This window comes from Ornithodoros turicata, chromosome 6 (genome assembly GCF_037126465.1).
Source record: "Ornithodoros turicata isolate Travis chromosome 6, ASM3712646v1, whole genome shotgun sequence".
Lineage (NCBI taxonomy): Eukaryota > Metazoa > Arthropoda > Arachnida > Ixodida > Argasidae > Ornithodoros > Ornithodoros turicata.
In genome coordinates, this window is record NC_088206.1 from 69,391,200 (window position 1) to 69,405,760 (window position 14,561).

Here is a 14,561-nt window from a genome sequence, read left to right on the forward strand (position 1 = left end):
GCGCATGCTCAGTAACTCCCGCGCCTCACGAGTGTCGTCTGCGAGCGAAGTTTTTGCCGCGCTCATTCGGTACGAGTCTGTGATGGGTTGCGGTAGTCGCGGTCGCTGTCATGGAGGATGAGCTTAAATGCCCGATTTGCAAGCATTTTTACACCAACCCCGTCCTGCTACCATGTTCGCACTCACTGTGCCTCAATTGCGCGCTCAACAGCCAGCAACCGGTGAACAGCTCGACGAATGCCCCTCAACAAGCAGACGACAGCATCAACGGAATTTCCTCTACGGAAATCAACACTGCCGCCGATTACCCGGATGGGGATAAAGTCAGTCTTCTCAGTGAAACTGACAGTGGTGTGGTCTGCACGAGTCGGCCGAACTCGTATGTGGGAACGCCGAACATCCAGGGAATACTTTTCCCACCGTTGCAAAGTTCGGCGGCGTTCTCCTCGCTCACATGCCCGGAGTGTCACAAAGTGGTTTACTTCGACGAGAATGGGGCGCATAACCTGTGTAAGAACCGGGCACTGCAAAATATTGTAGATAAGTACGGTGAAACGCGGCGTCTGCCCGTGAGTTGCCAGTTGTGTGAAGGTGATGACCCCAAGGAAGCGTCGGTTATGTGTGAGCAGTGTGAAGTGTTCTACTGCGATGTCTGCCGAGATAATTGTCATCCAGCAAGAGGGCCGTTAGCGAAACACTCGCTTGTCGAGCCTCAGCAGGGGAAGAAAGCTTTGAAAGCGAAGGCACAGGGCGCGCGGGACGCCAAGTGTGGTGAACATGCCGACGAGGGGCTCAGCATGTACTGCATGCTGTGCAAGACTTCTGTGTGTGTGTTGTGTCTGCAAGAGGGTAGACATGCAAGTCACGACGTCCAAGCGCTCGGCTCCATGTGCAAGGCTCAAAAGGTTAGTGATCTATACGATGCATCACCAATTATATCTTATCGTAATTGGAATACTGCTGCCTTTGAAAGTAACTTTAAGCCGTAGAAGACGCCTTGTTTCTGCAAGAGGGACTTCGCAGACGACAACGGACTATTATGCAAAGTATAGGCTTCCCAAGCTTTTGTATATAGTCAGCGGTTCCTGAACGTATCATATGCGTAAAAGTGCCTCTATTATACAAAACATGGACCGGTATAAGCGCCTGCATTCCAGCTTTACCTTTTCACGAGATTATGCTCAAAGCGTTCCCGTAAAGACTTCCAAACAGTTGACGCTGGGTCTGTGCCAGCGTTCGCCCCGTTTTTATTTGCGGAGAAGGGTGAACGCACCGCGCTGTACAAGGGAATGTTTTGATGTGTTCAATGGTACCGACGGTGGTCGAAAGGACAGCATCTGCTGTTGTCGCGTGCCACCTTTTGTGCTAAAGGTCGCAGCTGTTTCAGGGCCGGGGTGGGTGAACAGAGCCGGTGGGGGGGCTATGACAACTTTACTTCTCTCCCGATGAGAAAAAGATATATTTACGCTGGGGTTCCGTCCAGGAAGTTAATTGTGGAAGCACGTGCAGATAATCCTGCCGCGTGTGCTAAGTTGTGTGCTTTTCGTTTCTTTTACTTATTTTTTATTAAATGTGAAGAACCAATCATAATTTCTATGTCCAAAGGATGATCGTGTGCTTTCGTCTGGCTCCTCGTGTTGTCGTCTGCGTTCTCGTGTTGTCTTCTGCTCTGTTATGTTGTCGTCTGCTTTTACGCGATGACGTCTGCAAAGCATGCATGAACGTCGATGTATGCAGACGGACAGATGGGAGGGGTTGGTCATCATTTATTACGATGAGTACGGCGGTATAATGTCTGACCAAGAACCTTGAAGCGTCCGTAACGACTTCTTGGCACATTATCGTCGTCTGCTTCCTTTTTTTCATCTCGTCCAAGGGTGCCGAGCAGCTCCGCACCTGCACGTAAACGTGATACGACTTTCAGTGAACTAGACACTGCAAACAGCGGCAAATACTCAATCCAATATCTTTCTTATCTGATCGGCACTCACCTGCCGTAACCGTCTTCTCCAGCTCAAGTAGCGTTTTATAACCGTCTTGGAAGTAATAATGCTTTGCACCTAGCTGGCTCCGGTGGAGTCCTATTCAGCCAGTTGGCAACAATGTGTGTGACATATCAGATGGAAGTTAGCTAATAGTGCTTTATTAAGTGCACAAATGTAATACTTTTGCTAGGATAGGTCCTTAGATGGATTTACATCGGAGAGAGTTTGGCGAACGAAATGCAGTAGCGACAGCAGTTAGTTAGCTTATTAAATATGTGGTACTGCAAGTAATAAGTTCTGAAGACTCCGAATTATTATTTTTGATTATTGAAGGCTCGGCGTGTGTCAATTTTGAATTAACCGTTCCGTGTAGCTATAGTTAGCGACATAGAGCTAGATAGCTATACTGTAAATATAGCTAGGTGTTTTTCTTACAGATTCACTGAAGAAATATTCTCGAGTTCAAACAATAAAATATTTGGGCACTCTGCCAAAACCAATTGGAGATATCCAAATTCGTCTCTTTAAAAGAGCGCACACATATATTGGACAACACAGCACTCCAACTTTGCGTCTCTCACAACCATCTTGTCCGTCTTTCCACGCTTACAATATTCCCCACTCTCAATCACCCTTTCGACGTAAGTTACATGTAGTAGTAGAGTGCAACATCAGGACTGAGCCTGATGTTCTTCTTCCTGCTTGGTGTTCGTAGGCGCCTTTTTCCCACTTTAAATCCCTTTAAAGCGGTCGCGTTCTCGTCTGCATCACCAGGACCGTGTTTCCCATTTGATCCCCCATCCTGTTGGATTAAGCGGGATTACTGCCGACGGGTTAATGTGCATACGGCGAGGGATGCATTTCCGATACGGAGTGATACTTCGCGCAGTGAACGAGCTCTCTTGTTGGCGTTCGCAATCTTGCCGGCGAAATTGGGGCAGTGGTTTAATGCATAGTCAGTGAGAGAAGTGGCACGTATAGCTCAATGTGGAGGTTAGCGTGCTACTGCCGCATAGTAGTAATTGAATAAATAATTGAGTAAATAGTAGTAATTGAAATACATTTCATGTGCGCATGCTTCACTGCCTTGATTTGGTCGTTAACCTTGCATCCTTGTTTTTCCAACCACGTCTGACAGGTGGATCGTGCCGCTTACCTGTTAATGCGAATCAGTATTTGTATACTGATATATCGAATACGAGTATATCGAATGCGGCATTTGCACCGATAATAAGGAGTTTTAGGAAATAGTAAGCGCCTTCGCATTCCGTCTCGCTGTCGGGCAATCAGGTATCAGCAACGTGATGTCACTCACTCCAAATGAATCACGCAATTGGCTTATCTAGTTTTCGGAAACATTATCGTGAAACTTCTATGTTTTCATGAAACTCTGTATTGTCGACACTTTTCTCCATCGCGACATTGTGAACGTTTCATAAAAAAAGAAAAGAAGAAAAAAGGAAACGTTTTTACCAGGATCGATGAATACGAATATTTTTCTCGACGATATCGATACGTGTAGATAAATTACTAGATATTCCCGCGAATATCGAAAACGTATCGATATTTTTAATCGATCCTTATCTGTTTTGAGATATCGGAATTCAAAATCGTTGATAATCATCACAGAGCCCTGTGCAGCAACAAAAACTTTGATCTCGTTAAATGTTCGTAAGCTTCAAATGGACGAAGAAGTGAAACAGGAACGAGCGTATAACGATGCAAAAGTCAATTTTCATAAAACTCTTAATAAAACGATGACAGTAATGAAAAGATGGGAGATCGGATAACGATATTGACACTTTGTGCGCCTCGGTCGACGGCGCTTGCTTGCGACATTGTAGCGTAAAACATGAAATAAGGCTCTTTGTTCCGCTGTGTGCGTTCTGTACTTTGTTCGCCCGACAAAATAAACCGATTATCGTCAGTTTTCGGGGAAAGAGGGCGCTTCGCACTTCAATCCTTTTTTTTTTTTTTTTTCACCATCATCCAGTTGTTTGCTTTGTGGCATCGTTATATCCGGAAAAGGTAGCACGTTTACAACGATTATGGTGTTTTTGGGATTCAAAATGAGCACGCTATAAAGAAAAAGACCGAAGAAAAAAAAATCGAAAATGTAGCCTACCTGCAGCCGTACCGGAGATTGACAGGAGCTGAATTCGGCTTACTGAACGAGACAGCTTGAATCGCAGAGCTTTCTGCTTGCCAGATATTTCTGGTCGGTCAGGGATGGTTGAGCTGGTCCAGGTGTTTTTGTGCACAGAGCGGCCAGCTGCGCAGTTGAGGGGGTGATGCTGTGTAAGGAGGGTGTGTGCCCCGCTCCAGAACCGCGAAAGAATTTTCCTTTGTGTATATATTTAATAAAATGACATTTTATTTAACAAAAAAGAAAGGTTTCCGTTTTTGCGTTTTCAAGCCATTTTCCTTCCCGTACGAACTAAAGATTGTGTCTAAAGTACTGAGGCGGAGTAGTTGATATGTCATAGTAACAAAACGTAAACGCAGTCTTAACGTCTGTTCCTTCTTCTTTTCGTGTGTGTGTCACTTGCTGCGTTTACGTTTGTTACCAAAAATTGCGTGGGGTCGATGTTACATTTTGAATGCCTTTTGCGTCGCTTTTTGAAAGCACATTCTAGGCCTTTGCCACTTTCACTCAAATGTGCACAGCAGAACAAATCGCATGAAAGTGCCCCGGAACTCTGTAATGCCAAAAATGAATTTCGCTGCTTAGTAAAGGGACTCTTCTTTTTTTTTATACATTTCTGTAACACCGAAATTTCATTCAGGGCTACTCGAACACAAGAATCCCCATCGCCATGACCATAACCAAACCGAAACTAAACATAAATACCCCGCGACCACCTTCGAATCTCAAACACCGACACGAACAACCGCTTTACCACATTACCACCCAACCAGAAATGAACTGCATAGAAAATTGTCTGGGCCTTTCTAGAGCACGTAAACACGGTTGTGGACATTCTCTCTGTCACTCTCCCTTTCTTTTTATGTATATTTGGACCGGGGGAAGGGAGAGGGGGGGTTATTTTGGAGCGCGTGCTCGTGACGTTATCCGGCTCGGTGGTTTTTCACCACGGGAATTCGGGCGAATTCTTGGTTTTGTTTCGCCAGAGGGGGTTATTTTTGTTGGCAGGTGATAGTTCGCTGACACGAGGCGACGATGCCTCTTGCCAATTGGGGGTTCCTCGAAGACACTGCGGGAGGGTTCTCGGTAAGGTATGCAGTGTGGTCTTGCTGAGTCAGCGGAAGTGACGTAATAGGGGACACCGGATGGGTGCGCTGGAGCCTGGCTCCTTTTTGGTAAAAAAGCGACAAAAAACCTTGCTGTTTGGTGGTACATCTAAAAGCGATAAAACCCCGGTGCAGGGGACACAAAGAGACAACACAGACGAAGCACTGACTGACAAACAACTGATAATTTTGTGATTACAGCATGACGGCCTTGGCTGCCACTAGGGGTCGGGTGTGCAGTTGGTATATTTAAGATGTGTCCCTGCCATTAAAGTTGTTTGTCAGTCAGTGCTTCGTCTGTGTTGTCTCTATGCGTCCCCTGCACCGGGGTTTTATCGCTTTTTGGTAAAACGGTCGTTGAGGGGGAAGGGTTGTTAGGAGTTCTTTTGATTGGAACATGAGTCATTTAAAAGGAGTGTAAATTGGTGACGATTGATACACGAATGAAAGCGTGTGTCAGAAAATGATATTTTAGTGTTTCGTTCAAACTTTCTTGCCTTTTCAGCTTTACAGTTTTGCTTCCTTGTGTCACATTTTACCGTTTTACTTAGTTGTTCTTAAAACGATAGCTTTAGAGGACCAACCACAGGATGGTCCGTGGTCTTATAGGGTCACGTGACGTGCCACCGCTACGCGATCTGTGGCAGACTACGCCTGCGGTACGCTGTGATTGACAGTGATGGCCACTAACTACTTCTACAGTAGTTTAACTATAACTACTAACTACTTTGCGATTGAGTAGTTTAACTAGTAGTTCAACTACTTTTCAGGGGAGTAGTTAAAACTACTTCTTTAACTACTGCAATGTAGTTTAACTACATCTATAACTACTTAACGTTGTCCATCAACACCAATCCCTTGTAGTGTTCTTGGACACCTAAATATGAATCACAAGCAATGATGAACTTTGGCTCAAGCCATTGCTACGATCGTCAAACACAAAGCTTGCGGCGAAATTCTTTTTGTGCCTACGCGATAAACTAAATTGCAGAATTATTTCACAGCAAATGAGGCTTCACTAGACAAGCATTATTTATTTATTTATTCACATACCCCAAAGGCCATACCCTGGGGGACACCAGTTGATACGTGACAAAAGGACGAGGAATGGTTGTTCACGAAAGTAGACTGGAGGCGGTCAGTTAAGAACATATTAATCCAGGAGAGAACATGTGCATCAAGGCCTAGTTGTGAGAGTTTAACCATTAATCTAGCGTGCGGTACAGAATCAAAGGCTTTAGCAAAGTCCAGGAACACGGCATCTGTTTGAGTAGAACTGTCCATATTTGAGTGGAGGTCGTGGATAAAACCAGCTATATAGTTGTGAGAAATTTTTACGGAAGCCATGCTGGCAGGGGGAAAAGTAAGCATTTGACTCTAGGAAGTTGATTACCTGCGAATATATAATGTGTTCCATGATTTTGCAGGGGACGCGGGTAATGGAGATTGGTCTATAGTTCAACGGTGAATGAGTGACACCACTTTTATGCACTGGTATTATCATTCCCCGACGCCAGTCTTCTGGCAGAACTGAACTATTAAGTAGGAAGGGAGTTGCCTCAGGAGAGAAGCCGCCGATATTTCGAACAGAGACTGTTCTTTTTCTGGGCACCGTCCTCATCATTGGCATGGTATATAAAGGGTTAGGTGTGACGTGTTCAAAGGTTCATGCGAATTGTCCCTTTAAATCATGCCAATGATGAGGACGGTGCCCAGAAGAAGAACAGTCTCTGTTCAAAATATTTGCGGCTTCTGTCCTGAGGCAACTCCCTTCCTACATCTCTACCGGTTCGCTGGATTTCTACCCATCTATGAACTATTAAGTGATTGTTGGAATATTGCAGCAAGAAATCTGCTCGAGTGAGCCTTTGTGTTTTTAAGAATTTTGCTGTTTATTCCATCGAAACCAGTAGAGGAGGAAACCTGGATGGAAGAGATAATCTTTTCAATGCCGGCAGGAGATATCGCTATCGGTGACATGCTATTGAAGGTGGATGTGGGAGGCGCGGCAAGGGGAGTTGTGTCTTCGTTGGTGAACACGCTTGCAAATGCGTTATTGAAGATAAGAGAACATTGGTTATCTCTAACAAAATTACCATCACGATCTTTCAGTTGGATGTTTACCGATGGAGATTTTGGGTTTATAACTTTGTAGAATGCTTTGGGGTTGTGCTTCAAGAGGTTAATGAGGCCCTCGCTATAGAACCTGCGTTTTGAAGAAGTCACCAATGACATGTATTTCCGGACGCATTCTTGATATTAGCAGTGATGATGCAGACTTACAGCGCTTAGCAAGCCTGTACAGACGTTTCTCTTTACGGGCGAGCAGTTTGATTTCATGATTGTACCATGGGGCATGACATGGGTCTTGATGATAATGGAGGGTATATAGGCTTCAATAAGTGCATTAATCTTGGATTTGTATAAATACCAGTTTTCCTCAACTGTCCGTACTTCAAAATTAGCGAGAAAGTTAGCCATATAATTGAATAATTCAGAATTTATTTGGTCGTAGTTACCCTTATCGATCTTATGCGTTTGCACGAGGAACGACGGGGCACGCTGGGGACAGGTATTGTAAAGTGTAGTACTTTGTGATCACTCAAGGCGCATGGAGAAAATACAGAACCTACTATATCTGGGTCGTTAGTGAGGATTAGGTCTAGGATGTTTGATGAGGTGGGAGTTACACGGGTGGGTTCATGAACCACCTGATGAAGGTCAAACACATGACACAAATCAATGAAAGAACGTTCTTCACTGCCAGAGGCTGAGGTGGATCTCCAATTAATTGAGGGGTAGTTGAAATCACCAAGAAGAATAACCTTTAAATTTGGGAATTTGTGAAATATATGATGTAGTGATTTGTGTAATTCTGGGATGAATGCATTGCTTGAGGGAGGTCGATAGCATGCACCAACTACTAATCTACACGTGACGCAGTCAATCAATACCCACGTTACTTCGATAGGAAGTGTACAATGAACAGCATATGATTTAAAACAGTTTTTAACGGCGAGTCAAACACCACCTTCTCGTCTATTTACGCGATCACAGCGATAGAAGGTAAGTCCAGGACACTCTGGTAACAGCTCACTGTCTCTTATATCTGGCGATAACCAAGTTTCAGTAAGTGCAACAGGGTCACGTTCACAGGATTGCAACAAACTACACAAATCCTTACGCTTTGGAATCAAACTGCGGACGTTACAAAAAAAACAAACAGATAAAGCATGTGCGGTAGTACAGTGGTGGGAAACAGAACAGATCAGCTATAGTGTACGTTCAACAACCTGTTTTAAACATTGTTTTAAAGCAACCTGTTTTAAAGCATTAAAAGTGAAGATTAAGTACACATGCACGACACAATTGCTCTGCACCTCCGTTCTCATCAAACAAGTAGCTCAAGGTAAAAGTCGGAAGCACAATCATGCCGTAAATTTTACGGCAAAATCGGAAGTAGTTGGCGCCTTCAGTGACCTAACTACTGTAGTTAACTACTTAAAATAGTAGTTTAACTAGTAGTTGCCACTACATTTCTGCAAGTAGTTGATAACTACTTTTTAACTACAATCATGTAGTTTAACTAGTAGTTTAACTATATGTAGTTAACTACTGGCCATCACTGGTGATTGATACCCTGCAATAATTGGAAATGAACGATTACTGGAACGTTAAAAAGCTCTCGATCAAGATTTTAAAGAATTAAAGAAGAAGAAATTAAAGAATTAATTTAAGAATTAAAAAAAAAACGTCTCATCAAAAATTAACCGCCAACCGGATGGCACTGTTCTAAAACCTACGAATTTAAACGCGTTTGACACAATGCAAAAAAAAATGTAACATTTTTTCCGTTGAGTTTTACGTTTTCACTGTCCGTTCTTAGTTTTACGCTTAGTTTAGTTATCGTTGCTGCTTTACCTCCTCTTCTTTCACCTATTACTCACTTTAATACCGATTCTACTTTCTGACAAACATTGCAACCTTGATGAACTGTTAATGCAAACCAGACGCGATGCAAGGAGCGAAGGTCTACCTTCTTAAATGCTTGCGGGGGTAAACTCGTGAATTTTAATGATCTCTATGCAGAGCACGCAATGCTAATGAACCGATGTAAACCGATTTTACCCGACAACGCTCGAGAATAAACGCCCGCGCCAACGAATCGCAAAACTGCTTATCAGCATGTAATTGTCGTTTCCCAACCATTCAAAGCAGTTTATAAACTACATGTACATGCATATAAACTACATCAGTAATATCATACTGTCGAGCCCGACCATGACTGTCTGTAATGAAACTGAAACCTTGAGAAACAAAAAAAAAAACTTTTTTTTTTCTCCAGGATCAGCGAAACGAAGCTCTCATTACAAGCCGGGCGTTGCCGTCTCTAAAATCCTTGCATAACAAAGTAGATCCAATATCTCTCTTTCTGCGTCGGCGGGGCATTCAACCTAACTCGTTCTTCTAAGCGTGGCTCGAAACAAGAAGATGTCGCTGTTAAGGCACGTAAGCACGTCGTCTTGTTGGAATGCTGTACCTCCAGACGGCTCACTTTGACGGGGTCCTCTCTCGCTGTGTGCAGAGGCCTTTATCTGGGAAAACCTGACGGTTTACAGGTCTTCAGAGATTATCAGAGTGTGCGAGGAAAAGGGCGTGGGAGGGCCTGGTCCTCCACCAGATCAGAGGTGAAGCTTCGCTAGAGTGCTCGGTGTGTACTTTAGCGTCATCCGAAAGTGTGCACGGCATAGTGCTGGTTGGCTGCGTCAGGAGCAGAAGCGTTTTATTTAGCCAGGTTTCGGTTTCGATTTTGTTTTGTTTAGTCTCGCAGACAGGTTTGAGGCGGTGTGGGCAGTGTTGAGAACGAGATAGTAGTGGCTTTCAGGTGTGGTTGTGACCTAGTTTTCATGCTATCTAGGTGCGGTTATGCTTCATTTCAGAGCGGCAGCTGGTAGTGGGGCTTTTTCGAAGCTTCCGTGACTTTTTAATTCCTGCCTTTTTTTTTCTTTCTTTTTGCAGGGCACCCATGCTCTGTTGGATATATACGTATAAAGAATTGTCGCACCGCGGATTTTGAATGCTGCACACACAAACAGACACTAAAAGTAACTCTTCGGTCCGTTTTGGCGCAATTAGGCTGTCATCAAAACGTTCGAGTCATAGCAGACGACGATCTGCTAATTTCAAACGGAAGCAGACGACACTCCAAAGCGGATCTAAAGAAATCGGACGACGACCGCCGCTCGCCATTTGAAACGCAGACGGAGTCTCACTGATCGTTGTATTCCAAAGCTGACCCGCCTATTTTCTCAGCTCACGGGGCTCACTTCTGCTTGTGCATTGAGAAAGGGAAAAGCAGAACTGGATTGTTAGGTATCGGAACACGCGAGGTTAAAAAAAAAAAATAAAACGTGTAAAATAAAGTGCGAAAGACTGACGGGGAGAGCATAGCAGCCCAGGTGGGAAGCGATTGCTCGCAGACGACGGTTCTGTGATGCCGTATCGTCTGCTAGCTGCTGTGCGTCTGCTAGGATGTGGGGAGCCGAATGGGGGGGCCCTCCATTGTTATACGGTGGGAATTGTGTGTTCTTTCCTTCTCTCGCCTTGCTGTGCGGAGGTTAGAGATGATGATGATGATGACGACTTTCATCCGAGGAAGGAGAATGCCATACGAGTTTTTACGGCGAAGATTGTCGTGCGTGACCTGTGAGGTTGAAGGGGAATTTGGCTGCTTGGGAATACCGAACGGCCGCGCAGTCGGTGGCGATATTTTGTAAGAAAGGGGTAGGACAAAGAGGGATTGTCGTAATGATGTTGGTGAAAGCAGTGCCATTTTAAAATCTGCCCAAGTAAAGTGACAGTCATCTGCATATCTAATCCAATCCAATCCAATCCAATGTGTGTACGTGATTCTCAGACCAAACAGATAGCGACAGACTGGAAAGGCCAGACGGTTCCCTGGATATCTTTATTGGGGTCACAGATCGCTTTTTCGGGTCACTGCTCCAGCTGACCTTTCTCATCCGCTTTACGCTAATTAAATATGACGTCATTGAGGTGATTGCGTCGTTGGCCGCGGGTGTCAGAGTGACATGTTTGTCTGGGTGGCGAATAAAATGTTTTTGAAGAACGGTGAATCGCGTTTCCATGATCGGGAGAGTTACACGGACGAACTTTGCAAGTACAGTGGTGGACAGTGTTAACTTCATAAAGCCAGAGCAATCGGCTATCCATTCTTTGTGGGTCACTTGATCAATGTTAGCGAATGTCGGTTACAGAGAACCTAGATCAAGAGGCTACACATGATTATTAGTTAATTTGTTCAATTAAAAATTATATGTGTTCTTGTATTTCAACCTGCAGGATGGGACATGCCGTTGTTCTGTTATTCCATTCTATTCTATTCTTTTGTGTTCTTCTATCGCAAGCCGTTTTTGGACAAGGTGCTCTACTATGTACTTAAAAAAAAATCTTTCAAAATATGGCATGTTCTTTCGTACCCTGGAACATGGGACAAAGAACAAAGTGTGTGTTTGTATTGTCATGAAGCATTGTCAAAACTTGTGTATTGTCATCAAGTACGATAACTAGTAGCTGCATCGTTGACTGATTAGACGAGTCACAGAATTAGTGAGCCCATCTTCCTTAGCCTACTATTCCCTGTATCCTTAATTTTTAGTAGTTGTTTTGCGAACTGTTGGGTGGGACAAGCGCAAAGTCTTACCCACATCACATTTCAAAAATAGTTCTGCCCTCGCCGTAAAAGCTAACTTCATATAGACACATGTATTGACATCGGAACGGAAGACCAGTCAACAGACTGACCACCATACTATGCTGAATACGCCGGTTCTCGTCCGACCACCTATGTATTGGCATCGGAGTGGAAGACCAGCCACATAGATCTTGTATTGCCAACTGTAGGATGGGACAAGCGTAAGCTTGCCCACATCACGCTTCAAAAATAAAGCGCCACCTGCGGCAAAGCAAGCGCCGCCTGTGGCACGCAAGGACTCATGGGAACTTCGAGACCAATGTCTTTCTCATTCTCCCACCTCATTACATATCGCGTCGCGTCGATAATAGCCAGAAAGTGGGTATTCATCGCTGTGCAACTACAACGTTTTCTGAGTCCTTCATACCTAGAACATCGCTTCAGTGGAACCAACTGCCATCATCATTAACATCAATAACTGACATTACACTCTTCAAGAAATCAGTAGCAATTCATTACTCTGCCAGTGATTAGTTTTGCTAGGCCACCTTGTCTGCGTGTTTTCTTTTTCTTTTTTTGCATTTTTATGTTATGATTGAAATTGCCTTGTATGTGCCTGTCGTTTCTTCTTTAGTTTCTTGTCCCACTCCCCTCTGTAAAGCTTATGCCCTGAGTGTACCAAAATAAATAAAATAAAATAAATGTATTGTCAATGTATTGTCCACAATTGACCACTCCGCAGAGATTACGTAAGGCGTCAAACGAAACAGCATTGCTAAAAATAACACATACAGATCAGTGCAGTTCAAAGTTTGTGGTGTGCGGAATTTCGTTGTGCGCAAGTTCAACTCGGATGCAAAGGTAACGATCGATGACGCTGTGACTGCCGGAAGATCCGTTCAGTTTCCATCGCTTGCCATCTCTTCTTATGTATGATAGAATGTTTAGGGTACAAATATTTCCAAAAGAAAAAGTATTATTCGTTGGTCACAGTTGTAGATATTTTGAACCGATTTGAACTACTATTTCTCTTGGACAGTTTCGACATCGCGTTCGCACGTTGCTCCACCTTGCGTGAGAACACGAAACGTGATACAACCCGCAGTTCCCGTTGCGGTGCCAGTATAGCGTACCGCTCCAAATAAATTCCTTTCCCCTTCAGGTAGCACATCTCCTACATTCATCGCGCAACAAATCCAACTATAATCTCATCCCGCTCCAAGGAATGTCGCATTTCCACACCTTCTTTCTATTCGCGGACCCCTCCACCACCACACCCCTGAGGGGGCAGGAAAGACGAGACCGGCGTTTGATGCCTCCGGCACGCAGCGCCGCACTTATCAACGCAACGCATGTATGAACCAACAAGCACAGATACATGACAGCCCGTTTGGAGCGCCCTCTGGCGGGCGGACATCACCAAATTTGGATGCTTTTTTTTTTCTTCTCATATATATGTCTCTTTTTTTGTTTTGCGTCTGGCGTCGCTCATAGCGCATCATGAATCGTTCTCATTGTTGTTACACCCCCCCTATGTTTTTAGGCTCCCGCGAAAAGTGCCCCCGTTAGCCGGCAGTCACGATGGCGCCACCATCGTGCACACTATTTGGTCTACGTCGTCGGCAGGCTATATCTTTGTTGAAAAGAGGTGTTATGTTGTGAAGTGTAGGGATGCGGGGGGGGGGATTAAAGGGGGCGTGGTTGACGGAGTGTTGCGGGAACGAGGGGAAGGGGAGAGAGGGAGGTTCGTTTGCGACGACAGATGCTGCGCATATAGCTCGTTAAGGGTGGAGAGGAGGAAAGTGCGTCACGTGGTAGCAGCTGTTACGTGATTCGGTTCAGTGAGCCCCCTCATTTGGGGTTTAAGCCGAATGTGGGTTCACACACCAGAGGGCGAGCCTTGGGCAGGTATTAACACTCCCAATTGGGATGGTCTTCTTCTATGTTACTAGTGTGCGAGACCACGGTTTTGTTCGTTGTACTCTCTACTGGTACTCCCCGGTACTAGTACTCCCTACTCCTCCTCTGTATACACCTCAACACCGCTCACAGTTTCTTCACGGTGTTAATACGCACAAATAGTGAAAACTGAGCTAATGTCGCAGTTAGTTGGGTTATAGCCCAACTGATAGTGACACTAGCTAACAGTACTTGCAATGACTTCAACAAAGTAACGAATAGCATGGATACAGGCGCTTCTTTGAAGATGTCCTAGTCAAGTCACGGCTTCAAAAAAGACTCGTCGTAAAGATGTTTGTACAGAGACCTAGTGCCATTACCGTACTCCGTCGCTCGTGCTTTTGAATCTACTTTCTTCAAGGTATCCGGAGCTGCCAGTGGATTTGGACTCTTCGGGTTGTTGGACCTCCAATTCGCTACAACAGTTTGCCTTTGCGTAGGGGAGAGGGCAAAGCTTGGAGAAGCCACGTGACCAAGTGTCTGTCCAATCACAAGGCAGGAATAAGGGAGTATTCGTTGACCGGCACGGATCCACGGAAGAAACAACGTGCGCCTCGTAACCTTGACCTGTTTCCCTTACACCCTTATTTGGGAGAGAGACCCATGACATGGTCGCTCCACGGACAACAGGGGAAAGTGGGAAACAGAGG

At 44.7% G+C, this 14,561-nt stretch overlaps 1 protein-coding gene across 2 annotated transcripts in view; it reads left to right on the forward strand.

The window, feature by feature from the left end:
• Nucleotides 1-24: 24 nt before the first annotated feature.
• Nucleotides 25-14,561, forward strand: part of LOC135397217 (E3 ubiquitin-protein ligase TRIM9-like) — a 149,627-nt gene continuing 135,090 nt past the window's right edge. For both annotated transcript variants that reach the window (XM_064628646.1, XM_064628647.1), the window contains exon 1: nucleotides 25-905. In XM_064628646.1, coding sequence (XP_064484716.1) covers nucleotides 111-905 — 795 coding nt within the window. In that variant the 5' untranslated portion in view covers nucleotides 25-110. The remainder of the gene's footprint in view (nucleotides 906-14,561) is intronic.